Raw genomic sequence first — 22352 nt, 5'->3', positions numbered from 1 at the left:
TCATTTTCTTTTTAAACTAGGACCAGGTCTTGTTATAGACCCTTGGCTGGCCTAGAACTCACTGCATAGACCAGGGTAAAATTCCTTAAATTCCATATGCATATGGAGATTAAGAGCGCCATCTGGATATGTATGGGATCAGAAGCCTACATGGACATCCACTCCAGGGTCCGGGAGTGAGCAGGAACACACACACACACACACACACACACACACACACACACACACACACACACACACACACACACACGAGAACGCACACGCGTCCCTCTGCAGCCCTTCCCTCATCCGCCATCACAGCCGCGCTTTGCCGCAGGACGACCCATGGAAGCCTTAATGTCAGTAGGGACCCAAGTGGACCCAGGCGCCACAGAGAACTGAGTCCAATCTTGGGGCGGGGCACACCTGGGCTCCGCCCCGGGGCGGGGTCGACGCCGCGTCGCCAGCGCGCTCGGCCGCACCTGGTTCAGCGGCGCCTCAGCAGCTTTATTAGTAACAGCAGCAGCGGCGGCGGCGGCGGCAGCGGCGGCAACCCGGATCGTGGTGGCGGAGGCTCGGCAGCAGCGCAGCGCAGCGCAGCGCAGCGCAGCCCAGCCCATCAGAGCGCGGGGACCCGGGCGGCCGTAGCCCCGGCGTCGCCATGGTGGAAGCGGCGCCTGCAGGGTCCGGGCCACTGCGGAGGACTTTCCTGGTCCCCGAGATCAAGTCATTGGACCAGTACGATTTCTCTCGAGCCAAGGCGGCGGCGAGTCTGGCGTGGGTGCTGCGGGCCGCATTCGGGGGAGCAGGTAACCCGAGGGCCTTTGGGAAGGGGACAGGGGGAGCCAGGCTGGGGCGCGGCAGGTGCGGGGGGCGGGGCGCCAAGCCAGGGCCGTGGGAACAATAGCGTCGGGGCTGCTTAGGGTCCCTGAGCTTTCGGTCTTTGCAAAACTGGGCCTCTAAGCTTCCTGCTCGGCCCGGGCCCTTGGACTTTGCCCGCCCGGGTCGCTGGAACGCAGTCGGGGGTGGGGCCCGTCAAGAGGCTGTGCGCCTTGGGACCCCGGGGTCAGAGCCCCCAGGTGAGCAGGGGTGGGGTCTGCAGACCAATTTTGTGTGTGGTGGGGGAAGGGTCTCCTGGTACAGTCCTCTGCTTCCCGCCTCCCACCCCCACTCCTCAGACCCCAGGGCCTAACTGCATGGCCAACTCCCCTTTTACACACATCAGAAGGTTGTGTTGATTACCCCTACCCCCACCTTCCCTGTCTCCCACCTCAACGTATATACCGTGGCTTGGACTCGCCAAGGAGCGTTTTCTACAGCTCTGTGACTGGGGCACAAACCCTGCCTTGCCCGAGGTCAGTGTGTGTGTGTGTGTGTGTGTGTGTGTGTGTGTGTGTGTGTGTGTGTAGGACCACTCTCTTTCGCCTCGATGGCCCTGGTAAAGCCTGACAGTTGTGACTTATTGCCACATTTTCCTGAAGATTCAGGTGGGCATAAATGGCTCATTCACCAGCTGTCCTGGGTGGCAGTCTGGGCAGGCAGGCCTTCTCTTATTGAAGCCACCCCTCTTCTCCTCCCTTCCGCATGCCCACAGGCCTGAAGGACTAGGGCCATCCCTACTGGGGAAATGAGGAAGGTGGATTGTCAGACCTGGGAAGGCTCTCCAAGTCCTGCCTTTGGGAAGCTTCAGCTACCACAGGCCAGAGCTGGGAGGCCAGGCCTGGCCTTGGGAAAAACAGGGGTTAATTAAGGTCTAGGCCTTACTGGGAGTAGGAGAAAGAGACATACATGCACAGAGACAGAAAAAGACAGAGATAGTTGGCAGAGAGAGAGAGAGAGATGCAGACAGAGAGAGAGAAGACAGGGACAGTGTGTGTGTGTGTGTGTGTGTGTGTGTGTGTATGTTAGTAAATGCCCTGCCTTCCTACTGATCTTGGCACTAACTGGGTGCAGCCCTTCCCCCCTCCCCCTTCATTGCCTTCCCAGACCAACCTGTTCTGGGTGTGGGTCTCCTGTGACAGCTGTCCATCAGTTGCTTCTACCCAGTCCTGTCTTTCCCACTTTCTCTTAGTCTCTCTTACTGTACTGTTCCCTGTGTGGTGTGGCCAGCTGCCTCTGACACCTGCACACCCCCAGGGATTTGCAAGAGAAATTGAAGATTTGGGAGTTGGAACCTATGTCCCAGCCCCTCACATGCTGCTGCAATAATTAGATCAGAAGGACTGGCTTTGTGAGCTTTTTCCTTTTGATTTTTCTATCATTACATGTGCATGTAAGTGTGGGCATGCACCACCAGCACATGTGGATGGAGGTCAGAGAACAACCACAGAAAAAAAATTTTCTTTATTTGTTCTGGAAAACACATAGAAGTTGCTTGCACGTGGTGCCATGCAGTGGGTTTTAAACTCTAGGACTTGTTTTAAAGTTATGTTTATTTACTTATTGTGGTGTGGGGGTGAGGTGGAGGGGCACCTATGTGGAGGTCAGGGAACAGCATGGGCCCTGGGGGTCAAACTCAGATTCTTAGACTTGGTGGCAAGCACCTTTGTCTGCTGAGCCATCTTGCTAGCCTGAAACCCCCAGTACTTTTAAAAGGGACCAAGTTGTTGAGAGGTGACTCGATTGTCTGCGGTGGCACAAGACACAGCTTGGTCAGTGTTCACTGTGACAGCTGCTGTGTGGTGAGACTATTTTATCAATGTCTTCCACGGTCCCTTAGCCAGAAGACTGAGCAGGAGTTACTACATAAGTTTGCAGAAGGGGCCCTTCATGCTCAGGTTCACCCATTCCTCTCCCTGTTGATCCAGCCCCTTCCACTATGTGACAGGACTCACTGGCTGCAGCTGGCCCAGGATCAATTCAGCCCTCATCTACCTGTCTCTCCCAGACAAGGGGTGGGGGCTGGAGGACATGAGGAGGAACAGATCTAGGCTAGGTGAACTTTAAAATATGTTTCTTTATTGTGTGTGTGCCTCTGGGTGTCACAGGGTGTGTGTGTGGCAGTTAGAGACAGGTTAGGGGTGTTTGTTCTCCTAGCACCATGAAGGTATCAGGGATAGAATTCAGGTTGTCAGGATAGAAGAAAGGCACATTTTGTCTTTACCAGCCAAAAATTCTTTCTTCCTGGTACAGAGTTTTGTTGTTGTTGTTGTTATTTGTTTGTTTTTGTTTTGTAATTGCCAGCACTTGGGTTGGAGCCTAGGGCCCTATGCTAGGGAGTGTCCACCAGCTGAACTATGACCACAACCCCTGACTAGGGGATCCTAGGGAGACACTGTATCACTGAGCCACACCTCCAGCCCCTCTCTGATTTGCTGGGTTAATAGGTTTATAGCAGCAGGCCCTACAACTTGGGTTTCTTTACAGACACCTTTCAAGAGGCAGCCAATGCTTGGTGCTTAGGGTGTGGAGGAGATGCTGGGAGAGACCCGGGAGAATGGGAATGGGCATGAAATCAGATCCTGGATACCTACTGTGTAAGACCTGGTGTGGTCCAAGCAGCTGGCCCTGCAGGAGAAAATTCCCAAGATTTTCCAGGTGTTGGGGGTGGGGAGTGAGGAAGGAAGAGGGGGTTCCCCTGAGAAGCAGTCTTGAAGGTCTCCCAAGAGGAGGAGCCTGTGGATACAAAGCTTCTTAGAGGAGAGCATGAAGCTCCCCATGGTGCCTGGAGGTCAGAGCAAGAGGGTACAGAGCATGCTTCAAAAGGAGGACCTCTCAGACCAAGATCCTAGGGCACTGGGGAGCCAGAGAAGGTGTCTGGGCACCAAGGAGATCAGACAGGCTTAGGAAGGAGTAGTTCTCATGTCCCCCAAGGCAAGGTGTGAGGAATGCATGCTAGTGGGCTCAGAAGAGACAAACTGGAGATAAGATTGGCTTCTATGTAAGTGTGTGAAATACCAAATGCCATTCCTTAGGCCTTGCAAGTAGGAGAGAGGTATGGGAGGGAACCTGGTTTCATCTGGGCTCCACCATTTACTGGCTGTGTGATTTGGGGTAAGTTCCCTTAGCTCTCTGAGCTCTGGTTTGCTTATGTGTACAGTGGTGTTAGAGTAAATATCTTGGGGGTTAGGGATGTAGGTCAGTCATACAGGAGACAAGAAAGACCTTCTTTGCCAGGACAACAACAAAAGTGTGTTGTAGGCTTAAACACACAGGTCATGGGATGAATAAATGTTAGCTGTGTCCTAGAAATGTCCTGTCTAGTAGAGTTGGGATCAGTCCCCATGTGGTTTTTGAATTCTTATAGTATAGCATTCAACGACAGGGTTTCTACATATAGCCTTGGGTGTCTTGAATCCATCATTGTAGACCAGGCTGGACTTGAACTCACAAAGATCCACCTGCCTCTGCTTCCTGAATGCTCGGATTAATTGCCTGTGCTGTCACTGCTCAGCTCAGTACTTTAGTTTTTAATAAATATTTTATCGCATTTATTTAGTGTTGGGTGCACATACATGCCATGTGCATCCCATCAGGTGTGTTGCAGGGTCAGAAGGCTATTACTTACAGGGGCCAGTTCTCTCCTTCCACCATGTGGGTATGGGAGATTAAACTCAAGATTTGTTAGGTTAAGGTCAAGTGCCTTTACTTAGCCATCTCCCTGGTCTCCTTTATTGTGTTTTGTTAGGTAGCTATTATAACTATAACTATTAACTATTATAATAGACAACTATTATAGAGTATAAAACCATCTCAGAACACACTATATAGACCAAGCTGACATTGAACCTGCCCTCCTGCTTCAGCCTTCTGAATATTGGTGTTGCCGGCATGAGTTACCTCATCTGACAATTTTGCCTTTTTGAAATGATTTCACTATATAGCCCAGGGTGGCCTTGAACTCATGGACCTCTTGCCTCTGATTCCTGAGTGTGGCAGAATGCCCTGCTGTCTATGTCTACATTGAAGGAAAATGACACTGACAGTCATGAGTAGTGACTAGTGGTTTTCTCAACCCCACACAATACTACCCTTCATCCTCTCATCCCTAATGTCAGTCAAGTGGAAGGACACTGGTGGAGACCAAGTGTTTGATGTACATCTGAGATGAGAGCTGTAGGTGTACCTCAGTTGATAGAGTGCTTGCCTAGCATGCTCAAGGCCCTGAATTTAATCTCCAGCATGGCATAAACTAGGTGTGGGGGCACTTAGATGGCTGTAATCTTGGCACTGGTGAGATAGAAGCCAGAATGGATATTGGAGTTGGTCCTTGCCCGTGTAGCAAGTTTGAGGCTGGCCTGGGCTACATGAGACCCTGTCTCAAAACATAGCAGCAGTCAGTGAGAAGGGGGTTCTAGGCCATTTCCATTCCTCAGAGAAGTCCTTACATTTTGCTCTTGGGAACAGGAAGTGCTCATGGCTGAGCCTGAGAGAAGACTGGGTATATGAGAAGGGTCAGGGTGATGTCAGGAGGTTGGATGCAGTGTTGGGCAGGTAAAGGCAGGAAGGATGGTGATTTATCATCACTAGGATGTAGATTGGGGGAGGGTAGTGGGAGATGCCAGGGTGGAGGAGCAGGAGGATACATCCTAGTCTGCAGCAGGAGTCAATCAGATGGCCACACAAGCCTCCACAAGGTGGGGTGGGGCTTGTCCCTTTGGAATAAGATAGCAGGAGGAAGGATTCTGGGAGGAGGTACTGGGCACAGAGCCCAGGTGCATTGTGGGCCCGTGGGTGTGTGTTTGGCTGGCTGCTGTTGGCCTTGGAGGCTAAGAACAGGAGAGCAGAAGCTGGGTGTAGGATGGAAGGCAGGGCCATGAGGTTGAGGCAGGGGAAGAGATAAGACAGTGGAGGCAGGGGGTAGGAGGAGGTGAGGGAAAGGCAAGTCAGGACCTCCAAGACCAAGTTCTCAGCACAAAGGAGATTTATTTGCCCCAGAGAAACAGAGCACAGGAATAAAGGACAAAGACAGGAGATAATGAGGGAGAAGGTGAAGGGAGCAGGGAGAGGGGAGAGAAGGGGAAGGGGTATTTGTCCCAAAGGGGAACGAACAAAGAACTGCCTCTGGATTGAGAAAAGACAGATGTGGCTCACAGGCAAATGCTTTATAAAGGTAAAGGGGGAAACCCTGTGTTAAGATGAGGCTTAATTTTAATAGGATAGGTTAATTAGGGCAGCCACAAGGGGCTTTTGATTGTTATACTTCAATATTTTGATAACTGGACCTTGGTAGTCAGCCTCAGGAAGAGGAATTGGCCAAATAAGGGAATAGACCTTGGGGGCGAGCTTCAGGAATGTCAACCAGGGGCTTTTAACCAGGCAGAGAGAATGGGGGAGAAGGACAAGGCCTGCCAGAGCCTCTCAGCCACGATCAAGCTGGCCGGAGTCCCTTTAGTGAATCTTCAGATTCTTCATCTTTCTTTAAAATTTTTAAAATTTCATTTAAAAAGTGTGTGTGTGTGTGTGTGTGTGTGAGAGAGAGAGAGAGAGAGAGAGAGAGAGAGAGAGAGAGAGAGAGAGTGTGTCACGCCTGTCGTGGTACACATATGAAGGTCACAGGACAACTTTTGAAAGTTGGTTCTCTCCTCTGTCACGTGTGGCCTGGACATCAAGCTCAGGTTTGGAGGGTGGATGACAAGGGCCTTTACTTGCTGAGCCATCTCCATAACTTGAAATCCCTCATCTTTCACAGAGCAAAGCTAACGGCAGATAGTTGCACTCAGTTCTCCATAGGAGGGCAGTCCTTAGTAGGAGGGTCAAGTGTGGATTTTGGGGGTGTGGTAAGGAGATGTGGTAAGAAGGGGTTTCTGTTAATGATGCCAGGCCCTTATGTCAAGTGGTCTCTTGGGAGCCTGACTATGAAGAGTTGTAGAGGGTTGGTCTGGTGCTGCTTGTATTCAAAGGCTAAATTCTGTACCCCAGGATCTGGTTGCTCCAAGAGGAATGGATCCTCTTGTATACCAGTCTTTGTTGTATGAACCTTGCCCCCACCCCAAGTTATCCCTGATTGGTTAATAATGATGCCTACAGCCTGGGCTGAAGAGAAGGGCTGGTGGGAAGTTTCCCTGGGTTGGGATCTGAGGCAGGGACCAGGATGGAGAGGGAGGAGGAACAAGGAAGAAGAAGTTGCCATGGGGTAGGTGGATCGTGACCTCATGGCCATGAGGGCTGGCTGTTGGCATAGGCACGGCCCAGATGGAACATGGCAAGTGCTGTCTTGGGGTTTTATTGACAGATATGTAGACAAAATAGCTTAGAGGGTTGATATCTGGTCACCTCTAATGCTTTAAGAGTTATTATAAATAGAAAAGCTTCTGTGTCTTTTATTTGGGATCTATATGGTCTAAGTGGGGTAAGACTCCCCCCAGCCCCCGATAATATTTACCACAACAAAGTATGAATGGTCTGGTCTCATGTGTCTTGCTCTACCCAGAAGTCCTTGCTTCAGCACTTATCTCACCTATGTGTTTTTATGCTCATGTAACAGCTGGGCTGACTGGAACAGGGATTAAGGCAGTCCCTGACCAAGTGATCTTAGTCACCTCTACCCTAACCTCACGAGGTCTTCCTGGTTTTCTTCTCTTTTAAAAAGATACTTTGTTCTTTGTCAATTTCATACACATATGTATACAATGTATTTTTATGCCATCCACTATCAACTTCCCTCCCGGACACTTTTTTTTTCCTTTCGTTTTACGATAGGGTCTTTCTTTTTCTTTGTAGCCCAGGTTGGCCAGGAAGTTAATGCACCCCAGATTGGCCTTGAGCTTTCAGCAGTTTTCTTGCCTCAGCCTCCTCAGTGCTGAAATGACAGGTGTTACCTGCCACACCAAGCTGGTCCTCCTCCCCTCTCCCCTTACCCCCAGTAATTTTATTAGTGTGTGTGTGTGCGTGTGTGTGTGTGTGTGTGTGAGGAGGGTGTGTGCTTGTTGTGCATTTGTGGAGATCAGAGGCTGGCACAGTGGAGTTAGCTCTTTTTCCCCACCTTTCCGTGGGTTCTGGAGATTGACCTTTGGGTTGGTTCTTATCACCAAGCACCTTTTCCCACTTAGCCATCCATCTGCCCTCCCTTTAGATTTTTAATTTTTGTGTGTATGTGTGTGGGGTATCCAGGCTATGGTGTATATATGAAGGTAACTTGTTGGGGAGTTGGTTCTCTCCTTCCACCATGTGGCTCTTGGAGATGGAACTCAGGTTGTCTGGCTTTCTGGCAATGTTAGAGCCATGTTATTGATGACTTTCTTTCTTTCTTTCTTTCTTTCTTTCTTTCTTTCTTTTTTTTTTTCTTTTTTAAGATGGGGGTGGGGGGCCTCACTGTAGCCCTGGCTGGCCTTGCTTCCACCTCTTAAATGCTGTGATTACAGCGATCACATGGGCCACCATACCCAGCTTCTGGTGGGCTTTTTGAATCAGTATCATAGCACAAACATGCTTGCTGGTGTGCTATGATACTGGTATGCCTGGGCTGGTGTGAAGCTCATCCTTTCTCAGTTTCCCCAGGCTAGGATTACAACTGTGCATGCTGAGCCTGGCTTTCTTTTGTATCCTTCAAGTATGGTTTTCCTGGCTGAACTCAGTATTCTCCTAAACCCTTACTCCCTATGCCCTCTGCTTTGAAAGTACCCCCAAGGCCTGGCACACATCAAACTTAGCTTCCTCAAGTTCCTCAGAGTACCTGCTCTCTGCCTGACTGGCATGTATGTCCTGAAGGCAGCCTCACACCCATCCCAACCACTAAGATGACAGAGGGTATAGAGTGTGCTTAAGACCTGAGTTTGAGTCTCGGGCCTGTCATTGGAGACCCATGTAGCCTTAGGCTGGTCACTTTCCTTCCCTGTACATTTTCTATAGTTAGTTCCCATCTGTAAAGTGAAGTTTCCAGGAATAAGGATGGGGCTTGATGGTGCTTGAGAAGCGTGTGGGACGCTCTGAGTTCTGTCCCTAGCCGGGGATGCCCTAAACTAGGCATGGCGGTACATGCCTATAATCGTAGGATTCTGGAGGTTCAAGTGGGGGTGTCAGAAATTCAAAGTCATTCTTAGCTACGAGGCAGTTTTGAGGCTAGCTCCGGATACATGAAACTCAACCTCCAAAAGCTAGACAAATAGGCACAGAGGAGATGCGGTGACTCCATGGTAAAGGGACTTGCTGGGAAAGCTTGAGGGGTGAGTTCAGAACACCAGTATCCAGAGAAAAGAACTGGACAGACTGTAACCTAAGTTCTGAAGAGGCAGAGAGATGCACCGATCCCAGAAGGCTCACGGGTCAGCTAGTTCAACCGGAATGGCAAGGCCAAGGTTTAGTGAGGGACTGCCTCAAACCCCAGAGGATGTGCTCGGCTGTCAAGACTCTTGCTACTCTCCTAGAGAACACTAGTCTTTTCTCATCTTTCATGTCTGGTGGCTCACAACTATCTGTAACTCTAGCTTCTAGGGGTCTGACTGATACCTTCTTCTGGCCTCTGAGGGTACTTGTGTGGCACACGCGTGTGCACGTGTACACACACACACAGCCCTGGCTTGTACCCATGTGCCTGGCTCTGTAGTCCCTCCCTAATCCAGACCTTTCCTTCCTTGGGATCATGTCTTTGTAGAAGGGTGAGCAGATGGGTTATGTGTTGATCTGACCTGCCATGCCCCTCCCCGATGCAGAGCATGTGCCCCCGGAGCTGTGGGAACCCTTCTACACCGACCAGTATGCACAGGAGCACGTGAAGCCCCCAGTGACACGGCTGCTGCTCTCTGCGGAACTCTACTGCCGGGCCTGGCGCCAGGCACTGCCACAGCTCGAGCCATCTCCCAGCCCCTCTGCATTGCTGGCTTTGCTGGCGAGGAGGGGCACGGTGCCCTCGCTGCCCGAGCACCCAGTGCGCGAGGCTGACCTGAAACACCAGCCGATTCTCATGGTAGGCTCTGCTCCTGGCCTGGGAGGCCCTGCCTACCAGGCTTGGCTCCTCCCCTTTGTCATCCTAACAGTTCTTAGTGCACCTTCCTGCCAAGTTTCTAGCTCTTTGCCTGAACCTCCCTTCGGGCTCCACCCACTAAATCTTGGTTACACCCACCAAGCGGTTTCTCTAGCCGGTCCCTCAAGCTCAACTCATTGGGTGTAGCTCCTCCAACCAGCTTTAGCTCCTCCCACAATGCTTAGCTCCCCTTATCAAGTCTGCCTCTGTTTCCATCAAGCTAAGGGTATCACACTCAGTTCTGCAGATCATACCTGGCTTCTCCCTCAAGTTCCTATACCCTTCCACTCCTCAAGCTCCTTCAGTTCCGTGCTTGGTTTCTCTATATGGGCTGCACTATTGTAAATTCTAGTGTCTTAGTTTCAAAACCTAGCCCATGTGTGGCCTCTTTCATAACTCTAGCTCTCAAGGTCCCACCCAGCAATCCCTAGCCCCATTGCCATCCCCTGGCCCTACTCCTCCCAGTTCCAGGTTTTTCCTCTTTTTTGGGGACTGGAGGTGGAAGGGTAGCTCCCTGCCCTGCCTTCTGGTCTCATCTTGCAGCCTTTGCCCCACAGGGAGCCCACCTAGCTGTCATCGATGCTCTCATGGTTGCTTTCTCATTTGAGTGGACAAAGACACTGCCTGGTCCCTTGGCTCTGAGCAGCTTGGAGCACAAACTCCTTTTCTGGGTAGACACAGTAAGTAGGGTGGGGTCAGGCCATGATGAGTGGAGACAGTGGCATTAGCCAAGTGACCAGGCACTGACTTATCTCTGAACCCTAGACCGTTCGGCGGCTGCAGGAGAAGACGGAACAAGAAGCAGCCCAGCGTGCATCTCCTGTAGCCCCTCTGGATGGGACTTCTCCTGCCCAGCCCTCGGTGAGGCTAGGACAAGGGATGGATGGATGGATGGATGGATGGATGGATGGATGGATGATTGTGAGACTGGTGGGAAGGGATGGGCTGTACCTCCTGGCCGTTGCTGAGATTGAGGGTGGGCCTGGCGGTGACTCTCTTTTCCTCTTTTTCTCTGCACTTCTTATTGCACCGGCCCCTGCTGTCCCCTTCTCTGTCCCTCTGGCAATAGTGCCCCACACGCTGGTACTGGAAGCTGGTTCCTGTAAGTGAGGCTGTCTGTTTTGTCTTGTCTGCCTGTCCTGCTTGTTTCTGTCGTGTCTGTGTTTCTGCTTGATAGCCTGCATCCTCCCCCACCCCCAGCTGTGAGCAATGGAGGTAGCACTCCAACCCTGGGGACTGAGAGGACTCTTTGGTACCTGAGATGGGGAGAATCTCTGTCATTAGCAGAGGTAGAGCTGGGCATGCTTGTGTATGTCTGTAATCCCAATCCTTGGGAAGCTGAGGCAGGAGGATTGCAAATTTCAGGCCAGCCTAAGGTACATGTGGAGACCTTCTCTTAAAAGAACCACAGACAGACTGACAGAGGTTGAAGATGAAGAGATGCCTGTAACTCTACCTCCAGGGGATCCAGCACCCTCTTCTGGCCTCCATGGGCACCATATGCACATACATATACCCCATATTCAGACACATACATATACACATACAGTAAAAATAAATCTTAAAATAAACAAAAACCAAAAAAGCCCAAACCAGAAAGTAGATGAAGGCCAAACACCTGAGCCTGTTCTTAGCTTAAGAAGAAGGAGCCCCTTGCCTAGCAGGTGCCTAGGCAGTGACCTCAAACTGCAGATACATGGAAGGAATCTTCCTAGCCAAGACGAGGAGCCTCAGCTTCCCTAACTGGGTAGAATTTTGAGGTTTAGAAGATTTTAAATTCTCTCTCTTCCCCTAATTAGCTGTATGATCTTACACCATGGTCTAAACCTCTCCTTGCTTCATATAATTTATTCCTGCAGTATATAAATAAATAAAGGGACAATGTGGACTGGATAGGGGTCCCCACCTTTGCTCACTGCTTCTCCCTACCTGGGGTATGGGTTGGGGGGTGGATTATTCTGCCTACCTGCTTCTGTTGCATCCTCTCCCTAAGCCAGGGCCTGGGCTTGTCATGGGAGGCTGCTTTTGTGGGGTTCCTCAGGGCTGGGAGGAGCTGGGGTCCCCAAAGCCGGCCAGAGTATGCTTAGGGAGCTAGATGGCCAAGGCTCAGGACAGGGGTCAGTACTCCTCCTTTCCCCAGAGGGGGCTTTGGGGGCCCAGCAGGCCTTGCTGACGGCCGCTCCTTCCCCCCCCAGCACGCAATTGCCTTCTGTTTGAAGGAGTCGGGGAACAAACCCCCTATGGTAATGTATCCCCCTTCCCCAGGGTCTCAGGAGGCCCTGTCCCTAACCCCTGCTGCTGGCCTGGCTGCTCGCAGACAAGTCTTCTGCCTCTTGCTTCTGTCCCTCCCTTGCTCCAGGCTGGCCCTCCCTCCCCTCCCATTCTGGCTCTGGGGATCCTGAGCTTCCCACCCCTTCATGGCAGAAATCCCAGTTTTCCCTATTCCAGCCTGCATGCCTGCCAACCCGGATATGGCCAGCCTGTCTGCTCACCTCACTCTGTTCCTGTCCACAGATTCGATACCGCAAGGACCGTGCTATTGCCCGAAGGGCCCCCTGCTTTCCAAATGTGACTACCCTTCAGGACCTGGCCAGTGGGGCAGCACTGGCTGCCACCATCCATTGCTATTGTCCCCAGCTATTACGACTTGAAGGTGAGTAGTGGATAAGCCAGACCTGATCCTGGGAAGGCGTCTCCCGTCTGTAGGACCAGTATGAATCAGTATTGAGCTAAGATCTTACACAGCCTAAGTCAGCTTTGACCTCACTTTGAACCTCTCTGAGTACTGGGATGACAGGTATGTACCACCATGTGTGGTTTATGCAGTGAGGAGGAATGGAACCCGGTGTCATACATGGTAGGCAAACACTCTGTCAACTCAGCCCAGTCCCTGAATTCTGCTTCCTGAATCAGAACATTCAGGTTTGCACCTCTCTCCTCCCTAAGTTAGCTCTGTGACCACATACAAGTGTCTAAACCTCTCTGAGCTTTATAGAGTTCTTACTTGCTGAAGGTCATGGTCCAAATTCCACTTTAGGTATTCAGAAACAGAGGCAGACTCTTGACTTCCTAAGACACTGTTACATTTTCACTGAAGAAAAGAAATAACAAATTCATCTAGAAGTATCTTTTGGGTCAAATGCAGTGCCCCAAGGGCAATAGTTGACTATGAAATGAATTTTGTTACTGTTTTGAGACAGAGTTGCTCTGTAACCCAGGCTGGCCTCAGACTCCCTCTCTTCCTGCCTGAGGCCTCCCATATGCTGGGATTACAGGTATGTGATACTATGTATCTGCCTAGGAAAAGAGGTTTTTGTGATTCTTTTTTGTTGTTGTTGGTGGTGGTTTGTTTGTTTGTTTAATTGAGACAGACTCTCACGTAGCCCAGGCTAGCCTCAAGGCAAAGGATAGCCCTGAACTCCTAATATACTCTTGTCTCTACCTTCTAAGTATTAAGATTATAGTCATGTACCCTCAGGCCAAATTTATGGGATACTGGGGGTGGAACCCAGGCTTTGTATATTATATTATAGGCAGGCACTCTTCTAACTGACCTGTATTCCCAGCCCTTAGGAGGATGTTTTTATTTGGTTTTTGTTTTTAAGATTGATTTTAGTTTTTAAAATATGTATATATGTGTGTGGGTTTGTGCATGTCCGAGTACCAGTGGTGACCTTGGAGTCTTTAAGGTGTTGAATCCCCTGTAACTAGTCTTATCTGATGTGGTATTGAGAACTAAACTCAAGTCATCTGCCAGAGCAGTATTTGTTCTTAACTGCCAAGCCATCTCTCCAGGGAAAGGATTTCAAGGAAGCTGGGAGATGGCTCAGTTGATAAGCTGCAAAACATGGTTCTTAGCATCCGTGTAAAGATCTCTGTACAGCAGTGAGTGCCTATAATCCTAGGGCCAGGAAGGTGGAAACGGAAATTCTGGGGACTTGCTGGTCAACTAACAGAATCAGCAAGCACCAGTTTCAGTGAGAGATCCTATCTTGGAATCTAGGGTAGAGAGCACATGAGAAGGAAGACACCCACTGTTGACCTCTGGTCTGCAGACATGTACACACACATGCACACATATACAAAGGACAAGAAAACAAAACCAATTCTTGCGTTAAGTCTTAGAGGTTCAACATGTTATAGTATGTACCTACAAAAGGTACAAGACTTGGCTCAAAGGGGGGTGCTTCCCTGGAACTCCCATCTTCCTTTCCATTGAGTGGGAGACCCATATATCCTGTCCCCACAGAGGTGTGCCTCAAGGACCCCATGTCTGTGGCAGACAGTCTGTACAACCTCCAGCTGGTGCAAGACTTCTGTGCTTCCCATCTTCCTCGAGGCTGCCCCCTGTCCCTTGAAGACCTGCTGTATGTCCCACCGCCACTCAAGGTAAAGCTATCTTGGTGCAGTGGGGGTGAGACTTGGGGCCTGAGGTCCATATCCGGGGCTGTTCTGTCAGTCAGCTGATTCTTTCTGGCCTGCAGGTCAATCTGGTGGTGCTGTTGGCAGAGATGTATATGTGCTTTGAGGTTCTGAAGCCTGATTTTGTGCAGGCCAAAGACTTGCCTGATGGACATGGTGAGCCCTGGGGAACTGGGCTTCCCTTGGGGTCTAGAAGAGGGTAAAGGAGCCCTGCTCTGCCTGACCTCTCTCTTTGTGCACCTATCAGCTGTCTCTCCCAGGAATACTGAGACTGTACCATCTCAGAACAACAGCGGCAGCAGGTATGGGTCCCTGTTGCAGTGAATCTCCTTCTTCATGGGGCTTCTTCCTGCCCACCTGGGCAGGGGCAGGGGCAGGGCTGGGGATATCTGTGAGAGGTGACTGAAGGTTCATGTGTATCTGTTTGGCAGTTCTCCTGTCTTCAACTTCCGTCACCCGCTACTGTCACCCGGTGGTCCCCAGTCCCCACTCCGAGGATCCACAGGTGAAGAGAGAATATGACTTCTATTACCAGGAAACTTCACCCACAAGAATTCCCCAGCTGACTTCATGTTGAGTCCTCCAGTGGCCCTCACTGGGTCTTTCTGACTTCCTTTATGGCTAGCTTTAAGATAGACCCCTTGTATCAGCCAGGTGTGGTGGTGGATACCTTTAATCCTAGAACTAAGGAGGCAGAGATTGGCAGTTCTCTGCGAGTTGGAGGCCAACCTGGGCTACATAGAGAGTTCCAGTCCAGCCGGAATTACACAGTGAGACCCAGTCTCGACAAAACAAAACAAAACAGGCTCCTTGCATGAAGTAGCACCAACTGCTAATATTTGGTTATTTCATTTTAATTTTTAAATTCTAATTCTCATTCTTATATATGCGGGGGCACATTTACTTTAATGCATGTGTAGAGGTCCAGAGAGTACAATTTGCAGAAATTAGTTCTCTCTGGTCACCATGGAGGTCCCCAGTATTGAACTCAGTTCATCAGGCTTGGAGGCAGGTTCCCTGAACCCGCTGAGCCATCACATTGGTCCAAAAGAAACTGCAAACTGTACTTTACAATACTAGCAGTTGAACCCAAGGCCTCACATGCTGGGCAAGTACTGTATCCATCCCATCTCAAGTATGCCAAGTAGTGAGCCATCCCAGAAGTTCCAGCCGGCCATTTCTGAAAACCTACCACAACCAGACACATAATGACCCATTGGTGATTCACTTGATACATTGCAGAGGTTGTCCCAGACACCAGCCAACCCTCAGATCAGTGGCTTCCCCCTGCACAATGACCATTTACTGACCCTCCACAGGCTCCCTGAAGTCATCTCCATCAATGTCGCACATGGAGGCTCTCGGTAAAGCCTGGAACCGTCAGCTTAGGTGAGTGTATCATCAGGGGCCCTGTGGCCTTGGAAGAGGGACTGAGCTGACCAGGGCATGGCAGAGGCCTGTCCCAGGGGCTGACCCCTCCCTCTGGCCGCCCAGCCGTCCCCTCTCCCAGGCTGTGTCGTTCAGCACTCCCTTTGGCCTGGACAGCGACGTGGATGTCGTCATGGGAGATCCTGTCCTGCTCCGCTCCGTCAGTTCAGACAGTCTGGGTCCCCCACGTCCTGTGTCGACATCATCGCGGAATTCTGCTCAGCCACCCCCAGAATCTGGAGACCTACCCACGATTGAAGAGGCCCTGCAGATCATCCACAGTGCTGAGCCCCGACTGCTCCCTGATGGGGCTGCTGATGGCAGCTTCTACCTCCATTCTCCTGAGGGTCTCTCCAAACCACCACTGGCCTCCCCCTACCCTCCCGAAGGAGCCTCAAAGCCACTGTCTGATGGGCTCAACAAAGCGCCCATCTATATATCACACCCTGAGAACCCTTCAAAACCATCTCCCTGCTCAACAGGAGAAATACTGAAGCCACCACCCCCATCTGAAGGGTCCCCAAAAGCTGTAGCTTCATCCCCAGCAGCCAACAACTCTGAAGTGAAGATGACCAGTTTTGCTGAACGCAAGAAACAGCTGGTGAAGGCTGAGGCTGAATCAGGAATGGGATCTCCAACATCTACTCCCGTAGCACCTGAGGCCTTGAGCTCAGAGATGAGTGAACTGGGAGCCAGGCTGGAGGAGAAGCGCCGAGCCATAGAGGCACAGAAGCGACGCATTGAGGCCATCTTTGCCAAGCATAGGCAGAGACTGGGCAAGACCGCTTTCCTGCAAGTGCAGCCTCGGGAGGCTGCAGGGGAGGCTGAGGAGGAAGCTGAGCTGGGCTCAGTTCCTGGTGGGGAACGGCCAGCAGGTGAGGGCCAGGGTGAGCCATCCTCACGGCCTAAGTCAGTCACCTTCTCTCCAGATCTGGGCCCAGTGCCCCCAGAGGGACTTGGGGATTACAATCGAGCAGTCAGTAAGCTGAGTGCTGCTTTGAGCTCTCTGCAGCGGGATATGCAGAGACTCACAGACCAGCAACAGCGGCTTCTAGCCCCTCCAGAGGCTCCTGGACCTGCCCCACCACCTGCAGCCTGGGTCATTCCTGGACCTGCCACAGGGCCTAAAGCAGCATCCCCTAGCCCTGCCCGTCGTGCCCCAGCGGCTCGACGCAGCCCGGGGCCAGGCCCCAGCCCAACACCCCGTAGTCCAAAACATGCAAGGCCGGCAGAGCTGAAGCTTGCACCTTTGACAAGGGTACTCACACCACCCCACGATGTAGACAGCCTCCCTCACCTACGCAAGTTTTCACCCAGCCAGGTGCCTGTACAGACTCGCTCCTCTATTCTCCTGTCGGAGGGGACACCTCCTGAGGAGGCCACCACCAAGCCTGCCCTCATCGAGATCCCTCTAGCCAGCCTTGGGGAGCCTGCTGCTGATGAGGAGAGAGATGGGAGCCCCCCTGGGGCTGAGGATTCCTTAGAGGAAGAGGCATCTTCTGAGGGCGAGCCCCGATCAGGGCTTGGATTCTTTTATAAGGTGAGGCACCTTGGCAGGTGAGAGGGAAAAGGTGATCAGTAGGTAGGTATATGAATGGCTGGGTAATGGGGACATCCTAGGGGGTTAATAAGGGAGACGGGAGGTGGTGGATAGATTCGGGGATAGAGCTTTACTGATGAGTGGGTAAATTGACATGCATCGGCTGATAGATGGCTGACTAGGCAGTGGCTGGCTTGCTGGCTTTCTTGGATGAATGAATGGATGGATGGGTGGGTGGTTTGGAAGGGTAGTTGGATGGATAAGTTAAAGGGTGAGTGGTAGGTATGTGATTAGGTGGGAGGAAAGGTAGGTAGGTAGGTAGGCTGGATGAGTGATGGGTAGATAGGTTGAAAGGAAAGGTGGCTAGGTAGTTGGATAGGTGGTTGGTTAGATGGATGGAAGCTGGATTGATGGTGGGTGGGTGGGTGGGGGAAGTAGATATAGGGAAAGCTAACTGGCAGACAGACAAGTAGATGTTGGTCAGTTGTATGGGTGAGTGGGTGATTGGATAAACAGGGATAGGGTGATCTTCTTCCTGATCTGTCCTGTTTGGTCATCCTCCATCTTCATGCCACTTGCAGCCTGGGCCACTGTGTGTGGTGTTTGAGCTGAGCAGTGCACACTCTGCTCCTGTTGGTCTCTAGTGCTTTGTTTGTGTTTTTCCTGAGCAGTGGAGATTTTGACTGCTCTCTTTTGCCCTGAGGACAAAAAGCCTGTCCCTGCTTTGGGCTCTGCTCCCTTATGACTTTAACGTATCATTTCCCCCAGCTCAATGTCCCAGCCGTATTGGTTTGTTCTGGCCTCCAGGCCTTTGAACTTTCTAACTCATTGGTCTGGAAAGTTCCCCTCACTTCTCTTCAGTTAAGTAAGTCCCTCTCATCCCTCGGCTGGGGGTACTTCTAAGAAGACCCCAGAATAGGATAGACTGCAGTGCAACCTGGCAGCACTTCAGACATATTTAAATCATTAAAGGTCTGCATCACTTGCTAGTCTTCCCCCTTTGGGTCAAGTGCGTTGTGTATTCAGCTCCCAGGGCTGTGCGTAAAGTAGTCACCAACTGAGTACTCCGAGGATTTCAGAAAGGTCAGGTGAGCCACAGGCTGGGTCAGTGCTAAAAATCAGTCTCTAGCTGTAGCAGAGAGTGGACAGCTAAACTCCCATGTCATCCTCTAGGATGAAGACAAGCCTGAGGATGAGATGGCTCAAAAGCGAGCTAGCCTTCTTGAGCGTCAGCAGAGGCGGGCAGAGGAGGCCCGGCGCCGCAAACAGTGGCAGGAGGCAGAGAAGGAGCAGAAACGGGAGGAGGCCGCGAGGTGAGGCTAGAGTTGGAATGAGGGGACCCTGGCCTTTAATGTTGCTGTCCCAGTGCCCCTATATTCTATTCTGCTTGCTCCCTTCTGTTTAATCTGCAGGCTGGCTCAGGAGGAGGCTCCAGGCTTGGCCTCTATAGCCCCCCCAGCCTCTGCTGCTCCAGTGGCCACCCTGGCTCCTGCTACCCGAGCCATGGGCTCAGCTGAGGAGGAGGTGGGCCCCCGGCGCGGGGACTTCACAAGACTTGAGTATGAGCGCAGGGCACAACTGAAGCTGATGGATGACCTTGATAAGGTGCTACGGCCCCGGGCCTCAGGGACCGGGGGACCAGGGCGGGGCGGGCGCAGGGCCACCCGGCCACGCTCTGGTTGCTGTGATGACTCGGCCTTGGCACGAAGCCCAGCCCGCGGCCTGCTGGGTGAGGACCCTATTAGGAGGGGGCCCTATGGTTGTGGAGAAAAGGGAGCGTCTGGTGGGATGCAGTGATGGGGCAGGAATTTTGGAGCGGGCAGGATTTCCACTGTGGTGAGGGTACCTCCTTTGCTGGATAGTGAGGAATCCCCTTGGATGTTTGAGGATGCTACTAAACAATGCTCCCTTCCCTGTAGGTATGTGGATAAGAATGGAAAGCTCAGGGCTAGGTTTGTCTCGAGTGGATGAGGCCCAGGGTTAAATCCCCAGCATTGTATAAGAAAAGTTGCCTATTAAGGCAGATACATTTGCACATGCCTGTCATTGAGATTTGTAGGAGTCTGAAGCAGGAGGATTTTGAGTTTGGTCCTAATCTGGCTATTAAGCAGCTTCTGGACCCATTTAGGCTACACATTGAGATCCTGTGTCAAACACTGAAACTAAGGGACACTCACACAAATAAATATATGAAAGAGTTCAGAGTGATGGTGGCTGTTGGTAGAGTGCTTGCCTAGCATACTCGAAACTTCAGGTTCCATCCCCAGTATTAACCAGGAATGGCTTCACAGGCCTATAATCCCAGCACTCAAAGTAGAGACTGGAGTTTTGGGAATTTAAGGTCATTCTCAACAAACAGAAAGTACGAGGCCAGCCTGGGCTATAGAAGACCCATCTTTAGGTAAAAGCTAGGCTGGAGAAATGGCTCAGTGGTTAAGAGCACAGATTGCTATTCCAGAGGTCCCCAGTTCAATTCCTCAGTTCCTAGCATCTACACGTGGCTCACAACCATCTGTAATGGGATCCAATGCCCTCTTCTGGTGTGTGTGAAGACAGCTACAATATACTCATAAATAAAATAAATCTTAGCAAGCAAACACAAACGGCTGAAAGGGTCTTGGGAATGCCCATGGGCATTAATGGAGGTAAAGGGGCCTTAAGGATAACTGACTGGTACTATCTCTTCCTAGGCTCACGGCTCAGCAAGGTCTATTCCCAGTCTACACTGTCCCTGTCTACGGTGGCCAATGAGGCTTCCACCAATAACCTTGGTGTGAAGAGGCCCACCTCTCGGTGAGTCTCTTGGAGCTTTTCTTTTCTTTTCTTTTCTTTTTTTTTTTTTCCTCCGAGACAGGGTTTCTGTCCTGGAACTGACTCTGTAGACCAGGCTGGCCTTGAACTCAGAAATCCGCCTGCCTCTGCCTCCCAAGTGCTGAGATTAAAGGCATGCGCCACCACCGCCCAGCCTCTTGGAGGTTCTTACTGTACATAGCTAGGGTAGGATATGGCTGGATTGCATAGATGGAAGGGAGCACAAGAACACAGATGCATTTGAGGGAAACTGACTCAAGTCTGGAGGATATGCCCACATGTAATGTAGGAGTCTCAGGGGTCGAGCTTATGGGACAGCACTGTATAGACTTGTGGGAGTATGCAATATATATATACCTCTGCTCTGCAGTGTACTGGGCTTACCTCTTCCCTAATCCTTCTGTACCCTGGGAGGCTTCAAACACTACTGACCCCCGTCACCCCTCCCCTCCTCTGCAGGGCCCCTTCTCCATCAGGCCTCATGTCTCCAAGCCGCCTGCCTGGCAGTCGAGAGCGTGACTGGGAGAATGGAAGCAATGCTTCCTCCCCAGCATCAGTGCCTGAGTACACAGGTAAGTGAGGCTCGATACTGTGAGAAACTACGCACCCTCTACCTGCCTCTCCCCAACCCATGCCCAATCTCTGTTGACTGACTGCCCTCCAGGTCCCCGGCTATACAAAGAACCCAGCGCCAAGTCTAACAAGTTTATCATCCACAATGCCTTGTCACACTGCTGCCTGGCAGGCAAGGTGAATGAGCCCCAGAAGAACAGAATTCTAGAGGTGAGCCCCATACCTGCCTGAGTATGCAGGACTGGCGGGTGGGGCGGTGGTCCAGCCTGACCAGCTGACCAACTTCTTGCCACCATCCCTCAGGAAATCGAGAAAAGCAAGGCCAACCACTTCCTGATTCTCTTTCGAGACTCAAGCTGCCAGTTTCGGGCCCTCTACACTCTGTCTGGGGAGACCGAGGAGCTGTCGAGGCTGGCAGGCTATGGGCCTCGTACTGTCACCCCTGCCATGGTCGAAGGCATCTATAAGTATAACTCGGACCGCAAACGGTTCACCCAGATCCCTGCCAAGACCATGTCTATGAGTGTGGATGCCTTCACTATCCAGGGACACCTTTGGCAAAGCAAGAAGCCCACCACGCCCAAGAAGGGCAGTGGCACCCCCAAATAACGCCCACCTTGGGCAGTGCACTATGCTCTTGGAGGACAATGATTGGTTATTCCTGGGTCCTGTCTGGTCATGCTGTGGGGGGCTGAGCTGGGAGCTTCAGTGACTCAGGGCTCAGCTCAGTCCCCTTGTCTGTCCTCCACTTTCTTGAATAAAATAATTGAAAAGAGAAACTGAGACACGGCCTCTCTCCTTCCTAAGTTTGAGTTTATGTCTCATGTTTTCACAAGCTCCACCTTGTCTTCTCTGCCCTTTTGCTGGCCCTGTGATAGCTTCTGCCAAGGTCTACGGTGACCTTCCTGTTGACACTCCCTCCCCTAGATGTTCTCAGCCACCTCTGAACTGACCTGGCAAGGAGCTCCAGACCAGCTCTCCTCTCCTGGGCCTCCCCCACCCCCACCCCCACATTTTCCTCCTCCGTGTGGCTGCATTTGGTGTGCAGCCAACTTCTAACCTGATCTCTGTTTCCTGTGGCCAACCTGCCTTCATTTCTGGGCTCAGTTACAGTCTCTGAGCTGGGGATTGTGTGTCCTTCCTCAGAGTCCCTTATCTGAGGATCTAGTTGCAGTGTAGGTGCAGAGTTCAGATGTAAGGTTCACTACAGCCTTGCTTCCCAGATACTGCCAAATCATATACAACTCATCCCTAAAGCCCCCTTCAACTATCCCATGGTCCAAGCTAACAGCCTGTCTCCAACTGCGCCCTGCTCACATGGCAGCCTACGTGACCGGCTCAAAACACAAATCTGATTATGTCTCCTGATGCCAAAAGCCCCTTAATGGTCTAGAGGCCACTAATGCTTCCCAGAGCTTAAGCTCTAAGAGCTCCACCCTGGATGTGGCCTGTGTACCAGGTCTGGTGTTGGCCTTTAGCCAGAGACACAAGCACCCTGCTAGTAGGTCCACAGGGCCTATTACTACACGGAGGCACATGGGTTTGTGAGGTCCCAGATCTGTGACACCCACATAAGTGAGGCCAGGTGCCCCTCAGATTGGGGCTCAAGGAGGCTTCTTACCGGGCAAGCCTGACAAGAGGCCTGGGGTGGGGCAGGGGAACTGGCCTTGCGGCGTCCAGAACTGGCTCTGCAGGGTG

The 22352-nt window shown here is 51.6% G+C and overlaps 1 protein-coding gene across 7 annotated transcripts; it reads left to right on the top strand.

The window, feature by feature from the left end:
• Positions 1-452: 452 nt before the first annotated feature.
• Camsap3 (calmodulin regulated spectrin associated protein family member 3) lies at positions 453-21437 on the top strand. 7 transcript variants are annotated; one of them, XM_076923785.1, is made up of 19 exons: positions 453-788; positions 9570-9823; positions 10438-10560; positions 10646-10741; positions 10950-10982; positions 12076-12123; positions 12395-12533; positions 14130-14269; positions 14365-14458; positions 14550-14604; positions 14734-14807; positions 15622-15691; positions 15848-17270; positions 18444-18583; positions 18683-18999; positions 19961-20063; positions 20541-20653; positions 20746-20864; positions 20958-21437. In XM_076923785.1, exons 1-19 carry the CDS (start codon positions 641-643, stop codon positions 21261-21263), a joined length of 3795 nt encoding a protein of 1264 aa, XP_076779900.1. In that variant the 5' UTR covers positions 453-640; the 3' UTR covers positions 21264-21437. The 7 variants fall into 7 exon arrangements, with proteins under 7 accessions (XP_076779900.1, XP_076779897.1, XP_076779898.1 ...); XM_076923782.1 differs by having other exon boundaries at positions 454-788; positions 15797-17270; XM_076923783.1 differs by lacking the exon at positions 10950-10982 and having other exon boundaries at positions 454-788; positions 15797-17270.
• Positions 21438-22352: the final 915 nt, after the last annotated feature.

This window comes from Arvicanthis niloticus, chromosome 24 (assembly GCF_011762505.2).
Source record: "Arvicanthis niloticus isolate mArvNil1 chromosome 24, mArvNil1.pat.X, whole genome shotgun sequence".
Lineage (NCBI taxonomy): Eukaryota > Metazoa > Chordata > Mammalia > Rodentia > Muridae > Arvicanthis > Arvicanthis niloticus.
The sequence above is the reverse complement of the archived record's forward strand: the minus strand, read 5'-3'. Positions and strand labels throughout refer to the sequence as shown.